This window comes from Canis lupus, chromosome 3 (assembly GCF_003254725.2).
Source record: "Canis lupus dingo isolate Sandy chromosome 3, ASM325472v2, whole genome shotgun sequence".
In the NCBI taxonomy this organism is placed as follows: Eukaryota; Metazoa; Chordata; class Mammalia; order Carnivora; family Canidae; genus Canis; species Canis lupus.
The window spans coordinates 11,197,864-11,215,633 of record NC_064245.1 but is presented as its reverse complement, the minus strand read 5'-3'; the positions used below and the strand labels follow the sequence as shown (position 1 = coordinate 11,215,633).

At 32.6% G+C, this 17,770-nt stretch overlaps 1 protein-coding gene across 3 annotated transcripts in view; it reads right to left on the bottom strand.

The window, feature by feature from the left end:
* Positions 1-17,770, bottom strand: part of CHD1 (chromodomain helicase DNA binding protein 1) — a 73,480-nt gene that overhangs the window by 29,007 nt on the left and 26,703 nt on the right. For all 3 annotated transcript variants that reach the window (XM_025437063.3, XM_049108158.1, XM_025437065.3), the window contains 16 exons: positions 16,700-16,807; positions 15,637-15,701; positions 13,562-13,714; positions 13,151-13,422; positions 11,360-11,585; positions 10,881-10,981; positions 10,462-10,640; positions 9,483-9,610; positions 8,822-9,038; positions 8,060-8,149; positions 6,857-7,047; positions 5,756-5,944; positions 4,245-4,407; positions 3,239-3,391; positions 760-831; positions 157-306 (listed from right to left, as the gene is read on the bottom strand). In XM_025437063.3, coding sequence (XP_025292848.1) covers positions 157-306; positions 760-831; positions 3,239-3,391; positions 4,245-4,407; positions 5,756-5,944; positions 6,857-7,047; positions 8,060-8,149; positions 8,822-9,038; positions 9,483-9,610; positions 10,462-10,640; positions 10,881-10,981; positions 11,360-11,585; positions 13,151-13,422; positions 13,562-13,714; positions 15,637-15,701; positions 16,700-16,807 — 2,457 coding nt within the window. The remainder of the gene's footprint in view (positions 1-156; positions 307-759; positions 832-3,238; positions 3,392-4,244; positions 4,408-5,755; positions 5,945-6,856; positions 7,048-8,059; positions 8,150-8,821; positions 9,039-9,482; positions 9,611-10,461; positions 10,641-10,880; positions 10,982-11,359; positions 11,586-13,150; positions 13,423-13,561; positions 13,715-15,636; positions 15,702-16,699; positions 16,808-17,770) is intronic.

Below are 17,770 nucleotides of genomic sequence, written 5' to 3'. Positions count from 1 at the left end.
TTGAGAAATGAGTTCCCATGTACCTTACCTGTTAAAGAGTAACATGACTGTGTTCCGATGATATGACCAGGAGGATAAACCAAAATCACTTCCAAACACTGATGATCATAAAAAAAAAGAAACTTTAACAGTAAAATAAATGGAAAAAAATAATACCTGTTTCTTCTGCCCAATTCGATGAGCTCTAGCCTGTGCCTGAAGATCATTTTGTGGATTCCAATCAGAATCAAATATAACAACAGTGTCAGCAGAGGCTAAATTAATTCCTAGGCCTCCAGCTCTTGTGGAAAGCAAAAAGCAGAAATCCTGTAAAAAATCATAAATAGGCTCAATTTTAAGTTATTCTGAATTGTGACTGTAAATAATAAATAGGAGAATTTTACAATTGATATTCTGATTTTTAAGGTATTTTACCAATAAAACTAAAAGGTAGTTTTAAAAAATACTAATAAAATACAAAAACCTTTGGCAAAACCAGGCAACAAGACTCCAAAATACAAATATACATTGGGATAATGTAGACCAAGTTTAAAAAATTCTAAATAAAATTGGGCTAATTTATTTTGAAGCAAATTAACTGTCCTATGCTGAAATAGTATTGATAGGAAAGGGTAAAATTCTTCAGATTTAACACAGAATACTGATTTTTAACTCTCATGTACAAAACAAAGTTGGCTAACAAGATTTTTTTAAATAAAAAACAAGCACATGATTAAAATAATGATTAAAATAATTTGCAATTTTAAAAAGCACTCATACCTCTGATCCTTCAGCATTAAAATGATCTAGAGCTTGTTTTCTCAGCTCCCCCTTTATTGATCCATCTAATCTCTAGAATAAAACACATTAAAATACTGCATATAACAGAATCAAATATTTAAAAATATTATAATCAATTATAGAATTAAGTTAGTAGAAAAGGCAGCATTGCTTTTGCTAAGACTGTAAGAGTAGAAGGTACTTCTTAGGCAAGAAGACCATGCCCAGCCATTCTATCTCTCAAGTTTGTGCTCTTAATTACTAAAGCTATTTCCCTAGTAAATAATGGCAATGGCAATCATTCTGCCTGAGTCTCACTATAAGAAATACATTTTAGATGTGAATGAGTACACAAAGCAAGTTACGTGACACAATGTACCATGATAAACTCTAATGCATTAAAATCTACTGCATTTTTTGAAAATGTTAGTACAACGCATTGATTCCCAGTTCCATTAACAGGTTACAGACCAACAACCATCAGTGTCACCTGAGAACTTGGAAATGCAAAATTTTGAGCCCCATCCCAGATCTACTGAATCAGAAACTCTGTGAAAGGGGTCCAGCAAAAGCCGCTGATTAAGTCTGAAAGTCACGGATTTGGGCACCATGGGTTCTAGTCAAACAGCCTGCATTTGAGTGTCTTCAGTATTCATGGGTGCCTGGGCAAGAGATCTCGACTTTTCACCTTGTCCCTTTCTGAGGTAATGGACATGATAGTAGTACTTCCTTCAGAAAATTCAGAGGATTCAGTGAATTAACACAGTAAAACACTTAGCACAGTGTCTGACATATATTGAGTGCTTACTAAACACTAGCTGATATCCACCCCCCCGCAAAAAAAGAAATTGAGCTATTTTTTATTAAAAATCATAATTAGTATAAACTTAAAAAACTAAGCATATCATTTATTGAGGTATGATCTAAACCAAAAGAATGTTAAAAATAATTTTCTCTGGAAATTAATCTGGGAATGAGAAGGGATTAAAGCCAGAGAACCACTGATTACAAGCACTTGTTTACTATTTGCTTTGTTTGACCACATACATGTAATAGTTTATCTAAAAACAAACCAACATAAGGTTGAGGCGGGATAGAGAGGTGGAATGGAAAAACAGGGTAATAGCTAAAGGGTAGTTTCTTTTTGAGGGGATGAAAACATTTTAAAATTGTGTTGATGGCAGCCCAAGTCTGTGAATATATTAAAAATTACTTAATTGTGCACTTCAAGTGGATGAATTCCATGGGATGGAAATTACATCTCAATAAAGTTGTTAAGGAAATCAAACAATGATACTTTTTCCTAGCTTGAATGACTATATATTTCTCAATCATGTTCATAGCACCAAAAACCTGTCCTTCAAAGCAGACATTAATTACCACAGCTGTAACATTCTATTTATTTGTAATTATCTGCTTAATGTCTATCTTCCAGATTAGGATATAAGCTCCAACAGAGCAGGGATTATATTTGCTGAGGTTCATCATTATAATTCTGCTTCTATTTTACTGCCTGCACTAAATATGTATCATTTACTAGTTATGGGAGTGTTTACTAGGTTCTAATCACTGTTCATGGAAGGATTAAATATGGATTAAATAAATTATTAGAAAGTACTGAGACTAGCACCTGACTCTAAACATCACTCATTCCTATTAGCTTTAATTACACTGAATGGATTTCAAAATAAATACTGAATAGATGGAATATACACCATTTTGGTCGTTAGTACCTTCGTTAGAGTAGTCTACAGTTTTATTCAGCAAACTGTATCAGAATAATTATGAGAATATTATTCTTCAGAATCTGTAAGTCCTGGTAACATTCACAAGGAATGCTCTTTCTCTTCCACAAACTAAAGCCTAATACATAAAGCTGCCCATTTAGATTTGAGCACAGAAGAGGAATATATAATTAAAACAGAAATCAGAGAAAAGGAAAAACTGCTTTGCTGCTAAAATGCAAGGTCAAGAAGAAACAAATAATGCCAAACAGAAGTTTTAATTTTTTAGAGAGGAAGATGGGGAGGAGGAGAGGAAGAGAGACAATCTTCAGCAGGCTCCACACCCAGTGCAGAGCCTGATGCGGAGCCAATCTCACAACCACAAGATGACCTGAGCCAAAATCAAGAGTCAGGCGCTAAACTGACTGAGCTAATAGGCACCCCACGGATAATTTTTTTAAAGATTTATTTGAGAGAGGGAGACAGAGAGAGAACACGGTGGGGGGGAGGGCAGAGGGAGAGAAAAATCTCAAGGAGACTCCCCACTCAGACCCTGAGATCATGACCTGAGCCACAATCAAGAGCTAGACGCTTAACCAACTGAGCCCCCAGGAGCCCCCACAAATAGAAATTTTTAAAACAAATATATTATCTTAAGAATAAGTTTATATAGAAATCTATACACAGTTAATTTTATAGAACACCTTCAAGAATCAAATGAAATTTAAGTCAAAAACAAAAAACGAAATGCTTACTTGAAAGGGGAATTGACGGTATTTCAAATATTCTGCAAGTATATCTAACATCCGCACCATTTGGGAAAAAATAAGAACTCTATTGCCTCGTTCTCTTAGGCGAATTAACAGTTTGTCAAGAAGAATCAATTTTCCGCTACTACGGATTAAGTGCTAGGAAACAATAAATTACAACTGTTATAGCATGTAAAAAGAATCAATCAAATGAAACAAATGCTCCACTTAACAGTTCACCTTTAACTATTTAAAACTGAAATACTATATTTTTATAATATTGGAAAATAGTTTATTTCAGTTGTGAAAGTTTCCTAGGACCCTTCTAGGATCATCTTGATCTACGACAAGCTAAAATTTTCATTGCCATTTAGCACCTAAGCTCTCGTCATGTTTAGGGGGCGAAGGGGTCAGTTTTACTTTATTTGCTAGTTATTACACTACTTCTCCAAAAACCTTAGCTGAAAAACAATACACTAAAAGCAGCAGCAACTAAGCAACTAAAGGTTTTAAAACAGTTAAGAAAACGTTTTAATTTATACCTATCAGTCACTGAACCTACAACTATAAAGCAGTACTGCGGCTGGATGGCAGCTGTGCCTTCTTCACACTTCTCATTTGTCTTCCAGAAGTGATAAAAAGGGTAAAATCTGAGGTCAAGAGATTTTTCTCAAGATTACCATTTGCCATATCACAAATTCAGCATATTCACTGACATTAATTCTTGTCGATTAAGAATATACAAAGGGATTTCTGCTGGATAAATCTTAGTAGTCCCTTCAAATCCATTTTTAGAAAAATTATTAAAATAATTAATTGGATAAAATTATAATTTTGAAGGCTTTCTTATAAAGACTTAAAAAAAAAAAAAACCAACACCACTATTTATACCATAACCAAAGAGAATTCATAACCAGTATATTAAAGCCATGTGCCATTTTCAGTTATAACTGACATAAGCATTTCTAGAATTTCGTTTTACCATAAGGTAACAATATTTTAAAATCCTTACTTGTAAGGCCTCCTGTTTATTATAGAATTCATTATTATCTGGTGGTTTAATGAGGTAGCAATGGTTACAACATTTCTTTAGCTCCATCATAATGTTCAAAAAGCCTGAGGTACTGCCCTTGGAACCTTTGCTGAGGGCTTTATAATTCCTAGTTAATATCCATCTGTTTAAAGAAAAAGAAAAAAAAAAAACACAAAAATGAGGCTTAGCAGAGTATTTATCAGAATAAATTCTAAAACCATAAAAAAACAATTAAGCACCAAAGCAAAACTGCACTATTATGACGTTCACAACTGGATATACAGTGGACCAAACCTTATTCATAAGATTGATGAAGTTCTTTCATAACATTGAGAACACAACAAATAATTTATTATCTGTGCAATACACAATAAAAAGGCTTAATGTAACACAGTGAATACCATGTATTAATCCTTCCCCCCACCCGCCAAAGTTACTTCAAAAATTACCAACTGTTATCTATGTTAACCTTCCTACAAATTTTATTAGATTAGGAAACCAAAACCCAATTTCTTATAGACCTACAAGAAATCTCATAAACATACCTGGTTTACTCACAATGCCTTCTAATTTAATTACAATAACACAATACATATTACTTGTAGAAAATTTTGGGTGGTTATTTTATTACTCTAAAATACTTAATAACTATGTAACATTTCCCCTCATCATAATGTACTTTGTCTTCTACCACCTTTAATTTTCTTCTTTTTTATGAGGAAGTCTTAGAGGGATTTGAAACAATTTCACCTCTGATTTGCCTCAAAATGATAGGAGGTGGGGGAAATGGGAATGGTTAGAGATAAAATAAGACTGGCTACGAGTTGAAAACAATGCTGAGTGTTGGGAATTTATTATATGACCCTCTTTTTTGTATATGTTTGAAATTTTCCACAATACAAACCTAAAATTTATGCAATAAATGTATTTCTTTCAATGTATGGCACTTATAGACTTTATCATGAAATAAATTTCTGAGAATCTAAGTGCATGTAGCAGTGTTTTTTATGCAACTAAATGTTTTAAAAAGACATTAGGACAAATATTCCCTTTTGATTCTTTGAAGTACTACTGCACAGATTTTACATATATAAATTATCTAAGGTATGATTAATATTCAATGGGGAAGTCTAAAATTTTGTTTCTTTTTCTGGCCTCTAACTCTGTCAATTAAGTAATTATCATAATTACAAAATAATGCCTTAGTAGTACTAATACTTTAGTACTTACACTGAACAGAACCTTCTATATGGTAACAAAGCATAAAACAAACTCAAATTAATTACGAATTAATCTTAGGTTAGCCAAGAACTTGAACATGCCATTCAAGCTCTCTTTGTTCAATGGCCCAGAGAGTAAATCTATTCTAAAATTCAAGAACTGTTACGGCTCTACAAACCTACTGTGCTGTGGGACACCTTGATGAGACAAGGTTACAGGAGGTTATTTAGAATTAAATGTCTAAAACATGTGCTCTGTTTACTGCTTACTTGTAATACTGTTTCTGTAAAGCACTCATTTCCATTCTTAAAATCTGCTCAACTTTGGCAGGAAGAGATTTTTCCACATCTTTTTTAACTCTGCGTAACAGAAACGGCTCAAGCTCCTTGTGGAGGCTTGCATAACCATATTCTCTGCCTTTCCCATGTTCTTCTTCAAAATCTTCCCAGGAAGAAAACCTTAAAAATTTAAGAAAATGGAAGAATCATTGAAAAAAGTCATACAACGTGAGTTTTTTTTTTTTTTAAGATTTATTCATTTGAAAGATAAGAGTGAGCGCTCAACGCCAAAGAGACAGCACCAGCAGAGAAGAGGGGCAAAGGCAGAGCAGACTCCCCACTAAGGAGGGAACCCGATGCAGGGCTCCATCCCAGGGCTCTGGGACCTTGACCTGAGTGGAGGGCAGCCACCTGGGCGCCCCTGCATATGAGATTTTTGAGAGTAGTCATATATAAGCAAAATACAGACTTTCAGGAAAAAAGATTTGCTAATATTAGCCACTTCTAAGAATTATCCTTCCCAAGAAATCCACCATGTATCCATATAAAGGTGAAACATGAATTGTTTTATATAAATTATGATTCTCCTTGAGTAAAAGATGTTAAATAAAATTAAATATTTTCAAATACAGAATTATCACTAAAATATTTTTCAAAAAATGCAATTTTAAAGTTCTGAATCTATTGAAAAAGAATGTGATCTTAAACAAGTTATCTAGCCCTTATTTAATCTAGTTTTCCTCATAAAGAAAAGGGCATTACCAGTACCTTATTATTGTTACTGCTACTGTTAAATACCAGGAAGGACACTATTTGTTTTTCAAGTGAATTTTATTTTGAACATGGGCAAAATTAACTGTCATAATTTATTATACATGACTCAAACTTATTTACAAAACTGAAAACTTAAAATATTATTAGAAATATGAAATGCTGTATCCCATGTCCTTTATTTTCCTTCTTATAAATCTGTGGTCTAATGTTCTAGGGCAATAAAACTTCTTGTGGACCTTATTACCAACACTAATAATTTTCTAGCTAAACTAAAGATACAGAACTAATATTAAAACCATATATCCCAATTTATCTTACTTTTCTGGCATAATGAAATGTAGCAAAGACCAGAGCTCTTTGAGGGAGTTTTGTAGAGGAGTTCCAGTAATAAGGAGACGGTGATTGGACTTAAAGTCTATTAAAGTTTTATACAGAAGAGAGTCATCATTCTTCAATCGATGCGCTTCATCTACACCTATAAACGCCCAGTTTAGACCTCCAAGGAATGCCTTAGAATGAACAGAAGAACAAAGTTAAATCCTTAAGAGAATTTAAATTCAAATTACTAAACTGAGGTATAAAAATTAAGAGCAAACTTCTGTCTTTTTTCAAATAAAAATTATATTATTTCAAGATTTACTGAAATCCTCAAATCAAGTAACTCAACATGCAAAACAAAGTTCCTTCCATGACTAATTCACCCACTGGAAAACAGAGAATAGCAAATGAAAGGTTTTACTAGCTTACACATTCATTAAAAAAAACAAAAAACAGTATCATTAAAATAGTATCATTTAAAAATTTTTACAGAAGACTTTTAGCTGAAGGCCAGCAAAAGCCTCTACTAATTTAGAGAAAACATGATATAAGTTTGGAGGTGTCTTACGCCAAGTATAGAAATAATTCACTGTACGATTTTTATGAACTGTGGATCTCTAATATATAAATGTTAAGTCTCTGACTTAAAACAGAAACAGCCTGATTCTGCGATTTAACAGTTCTGTGTTCTGGGAGACAAGCTCATTAACCTCTTGTGAGACTGGATTTTTCTTTCCAAAAAAGTAGAAATAGCAGTATCTTATAAAATAGATGGGAATTACTTGAGATATGAACTACAAAGAATTAACATCTATAAAGCATTTAGCATAGTGCTTCACCCAGCAGTAATTAATTCTTTTACCAATTTTCCTCCTCTTTAGAGACCTTACAAATCAACATATTATGCCGAATTAGCTTTACGTAAGTCAACAGTTGGCAAACTTCTCCTATGAAGACCCAGATGGTAAATATTTTAGCTTTTTGCAGACAATGTGTAGTAGTCTCTGTCACATAACTCTTTGGTTGTTTTTATACCGTCAAAAAATGTAAAAACCATTCTTAGTTCAAAGGTCATAAAAAAACAAGCCATATGTGACCCACAGGATGTAGTTTGCTGACCCATGATTTATCTTCTCATCCTATCCACAATACATAAAGGAAAAAGGGATATACACCAAACAGAAAAGCATAGGTAATACATACCTTATCCTTCAGTAAAATTTCATAAGTTGTTAAAAGTATATTAAATTTTAACCGTTTGGTCTGGGGATGCATCCATTCATGAGTCCGTATCTATCAAGAAATTTTAAAGATAGTTTTAAGGAAAACATTAAGTATACTTTTATTTGAGTATCTAAAAAAAAAAAAAACCTTCAAAATACATAAAAAACTATGTATATGTTTATGTAAGAAAATCATTTTAATTCTTAAAACAGTCCAACAAGCTAGTCATCTTATTTATAAATGAAATATAAGTACCACAGTACATCAAAACCTGTAAAAAATAAAGCGGACGCATTTTTAATACACACTTTCCACTGATGGAAGTTCTCATTTAACAAAACACAAGAGATTAATTCTTTTAATAACACAGCAATTATGGATGAAATATGATATCCGAGTCTGCCTCACAATATTTGGGAGGAAAGTACTCTGTAGAGGTACAAATGAAACAAAACTGGCAATGCATTGAAACTCTGAAGATGGAGATGGGCACACAGAGGTTTATTATATTCTTCTGTCTGCTATCCTGTATATTTGAAACTCTCCATAAGAAGTTTAAAAACATTTATCATATAAAGTAATACTCAACTGAAAATAGTCTTTTATTACAGCCAATTAAACATGTATTGAACACTTACTTTGTGGCAGGTTTTACACTAGAAATTAAGACTATGAAGACAAAATACCTGTCCTCAAAGACAAGTATGTCTATATTTTTAAATTTGTGGAGAAACAACTTACCATATTTCTGCTGTTAATGTCACCTAAATAAACCACAGCATTCATTTGAGAAGCCCATGTCTGAATTTCTCTTTGCCAGGAAGTAAGGGTGGAGAGTGGTACTACTAACAGAAAAGGTCCATATAATTGATGTTCGTGAAACAAATAGTTCAGAAATGAGATCGTCTGTATTGTTTTTCCAAGGCCCATTTCATCAGCAAGTATACAACTATTTCCTCTACAAAATTAAAAGCAAAAATTATGTATGCAATTAGGTTCAGAATTTTACAAAGATATCTTTTACATAACCCATATACACAAATTTAAATAGTTAAAATTAATCGGACATACAAACAAAAGACCACTTTTATTGGCTATAAGTAAGAAATTTTAGTAAAGGCCTCTGTAATAGTTTAAGTGGACAAAGTTTACCATTTTAGTCCAAAGGAAGCTTAAAGATTAAAAGTAATAGGAAGCAGTGTGGCAATTAAATAGATTAAACTCAAACCCCACTGGATTTTCTTCTTAATATGTAGTATTACTTACATACTAAGGAAATTTAAAAACCTGCATATAAACGCCAAAATCTTTATCCTTGATATTGATGGAAATATTTTCCAAATCCTGGATTTGTGAAATTCATATGCCCTCAAATTAAACAGACAATTCAAAATATACTTACTTGCACCAAGAGTGAGCAAGCCAATTTAAACCATTCAGTTGATAATCTCTTAATTCTAAACTTTCATGTCCTCCAATATAGGACGGCTGCTTCTTTAGGGCTACAAATCTTGGCCTTTGTTTTAATACCTTTAGTAGAAATAAATGTTAATAAGAACTATTAAATGTGAGAATTTTAGAAGATCAAAATCTCAGCTTTTACTGTAAAATTTGAAATTTTATCTCCAATTATCAAGCTCAGACATTCCATGGGTCAAAATATATCTCAGGATTCATTCAAAGAAGATTGTTATGTCTTACTGTAACAGCCATGTACAGTGATAAATATTTTGTCTTCTTTTTTTGAACAGAAAATGATAGAAATAAGTTCCTGCTGAAATACTTGAGTCTTACACAGTTCACAAGCAAGAGCTTTGTTAAAGTCTTTCAGTAAGCTTGTGCAGCCCTGATCTAAGAAATAAGCCACTCAACCGGCTTAACTTTCTGATTTCTAAATTACCATTACCAGTTTAACTCAATCTTGTAATAAGAAAACAAATTCTAATAGTATACTGATCCTCAAAACTATAGCTAATAATTTCTGTAAGTATAAAAATCTTATATTAGGCAAAGTAGTCCTGAGTACCACCTCTTTTCTTATGGATATATCCCTTTTTCTTTCCTACCTTAAAAGAAAATATTCACTAACTTTTAAAGCAAGCATATATTTTCCAAGGAATTTACCCTATTTTGTCTCCCCTCACAACTACTACCACCAATTAATCATGTTCTTGACAGTTTCACTCACCAAGGCTAGAAGACAGCACCACATCTAAGACCACACAGCAATTACAGGAACACCATTTCCTCTAAGACCTATCAACCAAGTAGCTCTCTCTTAGCCTATCTGAAATCAGAATCCAACTCTCTATTTGGGCTTGTAGTATTTACGATACATAAATACTATTTTCAATTATTTAAAAATTTCAAACAATACTCACTTTGCAATCTTTAAAAGGAGTGGTTTTTGATTGATTCCTGCTAAAATACTCATCTATGCAGGCTTGAAACTTTTTGGAAATTAGAGCTCCATCTTCCCAGCTGCATTCTGAGTATGGAAGGCCCTGCCATTTGCAATAATAATCAGGATAACCAGCTGCTGACTTCTGATTGGAATGAGCTGTGAGATAAATCAGGTATTTATTTATTTGTTTTCACACTGAATCTTACCTGAGGACTAATTTTTGGTAAAAAAAAAAAAAAAAAAAACCTACACAAGCAAAAATTAGTCAACTGGTTTACAATACCCTATTACAGTAAGACTACTACCGTATTTGATGTGTAAGCAGTAAATTTGCAATTTTTTTTTCGGGTCAAGCATGGAAAGATACAAGTTTAGTTAAAATCACTTATTACTAACCAATTATTCGTTCCACTATTTGATACTGTTTATGTAGATCATCTGTAAGTTCTTGCTGGCAATTGTAATATTCCACATCTTCTGGAGAAGCATTTTTCAACCTGAAAGATTATTAATCCAGAAATAGACTTCAAAATCTCCCCTAAATAACCATTTCCCCCAAATACTATCTATAGCATAAAATCTCCCATTTGCCACTTATCATGTGAGTCAGCTGAATAATGAAGAAACTGAAATAGAAAATAAAGTGAAGAATCATTAATTTTTAATTTTATATATGTATAACTTATATGGGATACATTCTACATGACTGTTATTAAGAAGTTTAGATATGGCTATTTTCAAAAAGTTTTACTTTCAAATACAATTAAGTCTATAAATAATTATTACTGGATTCTTGACTATGTATTCCTTATTAACAAAAAAAGCTTAGTAATGATCTCTGAACTGTTAAAAAATTAAATCTAAAACATATTTACCATCTTTTTGTTTCCTGATCTTTTTTCTTATAATTATCCAATTTTTTCATTCCTCTAACATTCTGCTGCTTAAGGGTTTCTTCTGTCTCCCAAGTATTGTGGATATGGGACCATCCTTTCCATTTAATTAAATACTGGATCTCTCCTGGTTCCTTGTTTTTCTCAAATCCTGCATTTGGGTCACCATCTGCTTCAACTGCATAGATGGTTGTAGTAGCACCAGTAGCTGAAAAAGAAAACACAATAATGTAATTCTGTTATAAGATTGTTTCCTTCAACTCAAAAATTCAAGAATATGAATAGAAAAATGTATGCACTTTTAAATAAGTATCAGGGTACAAGAATTTAATTTAATTTGGTACTACCCATTACATAAAACAAACTCCGAATTTTAGAATGGATAGATTATCCAATTTAATCCCTCAGTTTTAGAATAAAAAAAAAACACGGTCAAAAGACAGAGTGGCACACCTTAGATCACACAGCAATTTATAGTAACTGATGACTGGCTGCCTCATAACTAGAAACAAAATAATGACAATGAAATGAAAAAATGAAAAATCATCTTTAAAAGCTGCATGTCCAAAACCATTATGTAGGAGGTATATGTACCCCTGTGCTCAATGCAGCATTATTTACAACAGCCAAGACATGGAAACAACCTAAGTTATCCATCAACAGATAAAGAAAATGTAGTAACACACGTATAATGGAATACTACTTGGCCACAAAAAGAAGGAAATCCTGCCATTTGCAACAACATGGATGAATACTGACGGCATTAGAAATGAAATAAGTGAGACAGAGAAAGGCAAATACCATATGATCTCACTTCCATATGGAATCTAAAACAAACAAACAAAAACCTTATAGAAAAAGAGATAGATCTGTAGCTACCACAGACAGCTAAGCAGGTATGTGTGCGTGGGGAAGTGAGGGGGAGATAATAATGCAGATGTATACAAACTTTCAGTTGTCAAATAAAGTATTAGGGATGTAATGTACAGCATAATGACCATAGTTAACACTGCTGTACAGTATATTTGAAAGCTACTCAGAGAGTAGGTTCTAAAAGTTATTACAAGGAAAAATTTTTTTTTTCTTTTTATTCTATCTATAAGAGATGATGGATAAATATAAACTAAACTTGTTGTGGTAATCATTTTTGCAATATATGTAATCACTATGCTATCTACCTTAAATTTTATACAACACTGTATGTCATATCTTGACAAAAACGGAAAAAAGTACATGTCACGATAACTAAAAATGACCTACATATTTGAGATGAAAGAAAAAAATTTAAAAAGCAAACTATTTGTGAAATTTAAAGTACCTAAATAATAAACGTTATTCAGGCATGACAACAGAAAAGCTCAAATACATAGGTTAAAAATGTTTTGGGTAGCCCTGGTGGCGCAGCGGTTTAGCGCTGCCTGCAGCCTGGGGTGTGATCCTGGAGACCCGGGATCGAGTCCCACATCCAGCTTCCTGCATGGAGCCTGCTTCTCCCTCTGCCTGTGTGTGTCTCTCTCTCTCTCTCTCTCTGTATGAATGAATAAATAAATCTTTAAAAACAAATTTTTTTCTAATTATCTGCAAAATAAATGAAGTGAGGCTAAGTGAATTATTCTGTGAGAAGAAAATACTCTGGCTAAGGAAAGTATATAACAAATAAACAAAATAGATGATAAGCCACCCTCTTAACTTTCAAAACTGAAATAACTTCAAGAAATTACTCTACTAAATATGAAACAACCAAACAATAAATATGTTTTTTTAAGAAAATACCTCCTTTTCTCCCAATCCGACAATCCATAAAACGTTCTATTGTTTCAAATTCCTCTTCCTCAGGTTGAGGAACATCCTCTCCACAGACTTCCAATAGATCATCAGAATCTGTTTTCATTTCTTCATCTTCTTTATAGCTAACATTGACAGTTGCTTGGCGACGAGAACTTCTTTTATCATTATCATAATCTTCTTCATCATCTTCCTCCTCAGATGAATCAATCTGTCTCTTTTTTTGTCCAAGAATTTTCTTCCCATTTTTTGCCTTAGATCTAGGTAGGGAAGACCAGAGGATAGAGGTGTTTTACAAAAGCACTAGCATAAAACAAGATGCGAGACACTATACACAAAAAGAATACCTTCTGTAACCAACAATTTTCAGCATCAAATAAAGAGCATACTAGAGCTTACCTATTTTGAGGTTTTCTGCTTTTAACTTTGTTTTTTGGCTCATAATCAGATTCTGTTTCATCACAACTGCTTTTATCTCTTTCTTCTTCTTCAGATTCTGAATCTGAACCAGACTGAGATGGAGATCCTGACCCAGACATTTGCCAATCTTCACTGCATATAGAATATATAAAGTATGTTTAATTACCCTTATGCTGTAAATTTTATCTCTAATAAAAATACAAAAAAAAATCAAAATGAACTACATTTCAGTTACTATAAAAAAAAATGTTACTTTTACCCACACCAACAACATATTAAAATGTGTCTAGAATAAAAGAAATGCTTGAAAATATTCTTCACAGATTTCTCCTAGAACTCCAGCATTTGGTTAATCATTTAGTTATATACTTCAGTGAACGGCAAATAAGGAAATGTTATTCTGATTATCACTGTGGATGAAAACATAGTATGCTATTTAAAGAATCATAGGGTTTAATTTTGAAAATCTTGTATAATTATACTGGCCCTCTCAAAAAAAAAAAGATATTAATCCCTTTCATTTTACTTTTCAAGAGACTGTGACTTTTAAAAAAAACACTCTGGCACTGATTTTTAAAGTAGTGTACAATATTAAGAAGCCTAAAATACAGCACAGAAAAATGTATTTTAAAAAATCAGTTCATTTTAACCAAGAGTCAATGATTACTTGCTATTTTTAGTCTATTCAGTCTATTTAATTCCAATAAACATGTAGAGAAAAATTACTGGAAGCACATGTTAACATTCTGCTATAACATAAACTTCAAATGGAAGATACACATTAAATTCTTATATATATGCCATATCCTGTCTCACAGCTACTGCTTCTACTCCATTCCTCTGTATCTCTTGCATCAATTATGACTACGTTAAGAGTTACATAAGCAGCACATATGCTAAAATCTGGTTTATGATAAAAACATGAGAAGCAATTTTTTTGAGATCTTTCTAGAGTTTGCATGTTAGAAGTAGCAACAGGTAGAATATATGAAAGTATCTCCACTTATTTCTTATAATACAAATTATAATGATTGTAATATCTAACCAAGACTACCCATCATCTTAAATCACCGTTTTTTAAAAATATTATTTGGCTCTACCTATGCTAAGTTTAGAAATTACTAACTGAGTGGAAGAGTTTGGAGAGCTGATGAGACACAGTAGTTGAAAATGTACTTGGTAAACTAGAAGACAGATCTGAGGAAATCAGCCAGAATGTAGCATAACAATAAAGGGATAAAAAAAACATGATACAGTAAGATCTTTGAAGATGATGATGGATGATCCAGTAGAAATTTATAACAGATAGAATCCAACATGACTAATATATGTTAATAGTAGTACCAGAGATATTTACAGGATAAGAGATACAAGAGAGATGCAGAAATACAATGACTTGAATTTCCAGAAACTAAAATCTTCACATATAAAATGAGTGAATACAGTGGAATAAAAAAAAAAAAAAAATCCAAAGCTATACACACCAAAGCAAAACTGCAGAATATACAAGTAGAAAAGACCGAAGACAATGGAATATTATTTTTGACAAAATGAAAAAAGAACTTAGACCATCTGAATAACTGAACCAAGAATCTGAAGTACTCTTAAACACTTTCTGGGTCAAGATCTTTAGGAAATTATAGTCAGTTTCTAAATGAGTTCTACAGAGAAAGTAAATTTCAAGTACAGATGAATAAGATAGCCATTAACATAAACTAAAAAATACTCAAAATCCTTCATCCACTAATCCCTACACTTCTATGTTAAGTTCCCCAAGTTACTAAGATTTTCTGATATGACCAAGTAGATCTCTGGAGTTAAAAATACATAGGAGAAATGCATTAATAGAGGATATAAATAAGTGCCACAAGAACCTCAAGTCCTCATGGAAAGACAAATGTTAAAGAATACTGGTTTAAATTAACCTAATAAGATGCCATAAACCAAGAATTTACAAAAGTCTACTTTTGACAATAATTTTTCATCAAAGAAGAAACACAAAATCAATAAAGTCTTCCTGATATGAAAATGATTGGTTAAACAAAATGACATACTCTTTATGCTTTTTCCTTTTGACCTCATTCGATGAGTCATCAGAATCTTCACTGCTGGAGGAATCCTATAGGAGAAGAAAAAAACTAATGTTATTAACGATGAGAATTTGACCACTGATGTCAAATTTTTGCTTGTCATACTATTTAATATCCACCTTGCTAATAACACTGTTAAAGCTTTATTCTGATGTTACATTTGTACCATTAGCACACAAAGTAATAACATCTTTATTATGAATTTATAACATAGCCATTGAAATTAAGTAAATATCACAATGTCAGCATTTTGTACAATACCTTAAAATCTACCATCTCTAAAAACTATTACTGTTGCCTAAGATGGTCTCAAAAAAGAATTGTAATTGTTGGTATGTCAAATTTTGACTTAGTATTTTTCTGCCCCATTAGACAGTTTTTTTACACAGTTCTTGACTATTTCTGTACAAATATACATGCTGGTGTACTTATGTGTGCACAGGAACTATATGTTTTAAAGCCATAGCCTACTCTTTTAAAAAGATGTTGTAAATTCTGTTATTCATATTCTCTACAAGTATGGTTTAATAGGCACATTTGTCTATTTTCATAGTATTCATATTTAGTTTATTTCTAGTTTTGCTGTGATGAGCAAATGTACACACCTGTCCACTGCTCATTTTGGATTAATCCCTAAAAGTATAATTACTGGATAACTGAATATGGATATTTCAAGGCTCCTGATACACATAAACAGTTATTTCCTCATCCTTTCACAACATTTACTGTGTAATAATTTCATAAATAACCCCACCTAGTTAAATGATTCAGCATCGTGTCTACTTTTTAAGAATTTACTTATTTATTTATTATGAAAGACAGAGAGAGAGAGAGAGAGAGAGAGAGAGAGAGAGAGAGAGAGAAAGGCAGAGATCCAGGCAGAGGGAGAAGCAGGCTCCACGCAAGGAGCCCGACGTGGGACTCGATCCCCGGTCTCCAGGATCACAGCCCGGGCTGCAGGTGGCGCTAAACCGCTGAACCACCGGGCTGCCCTAAAAGTAATAGCTTTTTCATAATGAAAACTCACCTCCTCTGATCCACTATTGGATGAAGCTGGATGCTGCTGCTGCTGCTGCTGCTTCTTGAGCATTGCTGACCTCTGAACAGCCAGAATACTGGGGCTAGATTTCCAAAACTATCAGAGAAATACAAATCACAGAAGGATGAACTTTTGAAAAAACTGAAAAAAGGTTAATTTACTGAACAGCAGTACCAACATTATCACTGCCTCGAGTAAGAAGACTCTTGTCTATACTCCCAGTAGGAGTAATACAATATTATGGCAATTAAAATTCTGAGCTTTAGTTGCACATACAACAGTTATAGTGCGCTGATAACAATATTAATCAATATATTCTTTGACACTGAATATTATTTTCAAAAAATAAAGTGTCATTACAGGACACCAGCGCTACTCAAGAAGTGGCTGCCTAGTTTAATTGAGGTGAGGTAAAGATGAAGAGCTTGAGTCAGAATGCAAATCAACTATATCAACTAAATACAGTTTCAGTTCAACTGACTTATATTACTTATATTTGTATTTATTTATTAGACAGCGAGATTTTTCTCTTATTGAAAGAAGCTTGTGTTGATGTATATTCTGGCCCAAGGATCTTACCATGGATTGGTACTCTAAGAAACACTACTGTATTCTATTATGAGGTATACATAGGTTTAGTAAATCTTGCAGTAGCTTTTTTTCCAAACAGAATGACCCTTAGCCTACTCTACCAAGTATCTTCAAGGAAGCAAGTTCTGTTAGATTCTCCTGCTATTAACAATAAAGTATCTCCTTTGAAGATCTTGAAAGTAGAGATCAGACACTGGAAGATTAACAGAAAGAAGTCACAAAGCCTTTAATTTTTATCCATGAGACAATGAATATTTATGAAACTCAGTTTCTGCCTTAGAAAGTTTTATTTGTTTATTTTGTACTTGCTTGACTGCTTCTCTTCCAAGTCAATTAAGTCCACAGATATTTAACTACAAGTTTGAGAAAGCAAATTCTAACGTTTAAAATTAAATGTTTTCTAAAAGCTAGATTAAGAATGCTATAAAACCAGTGTTGTAAATTTTTCCAAAGTAGTACAAGAAATCT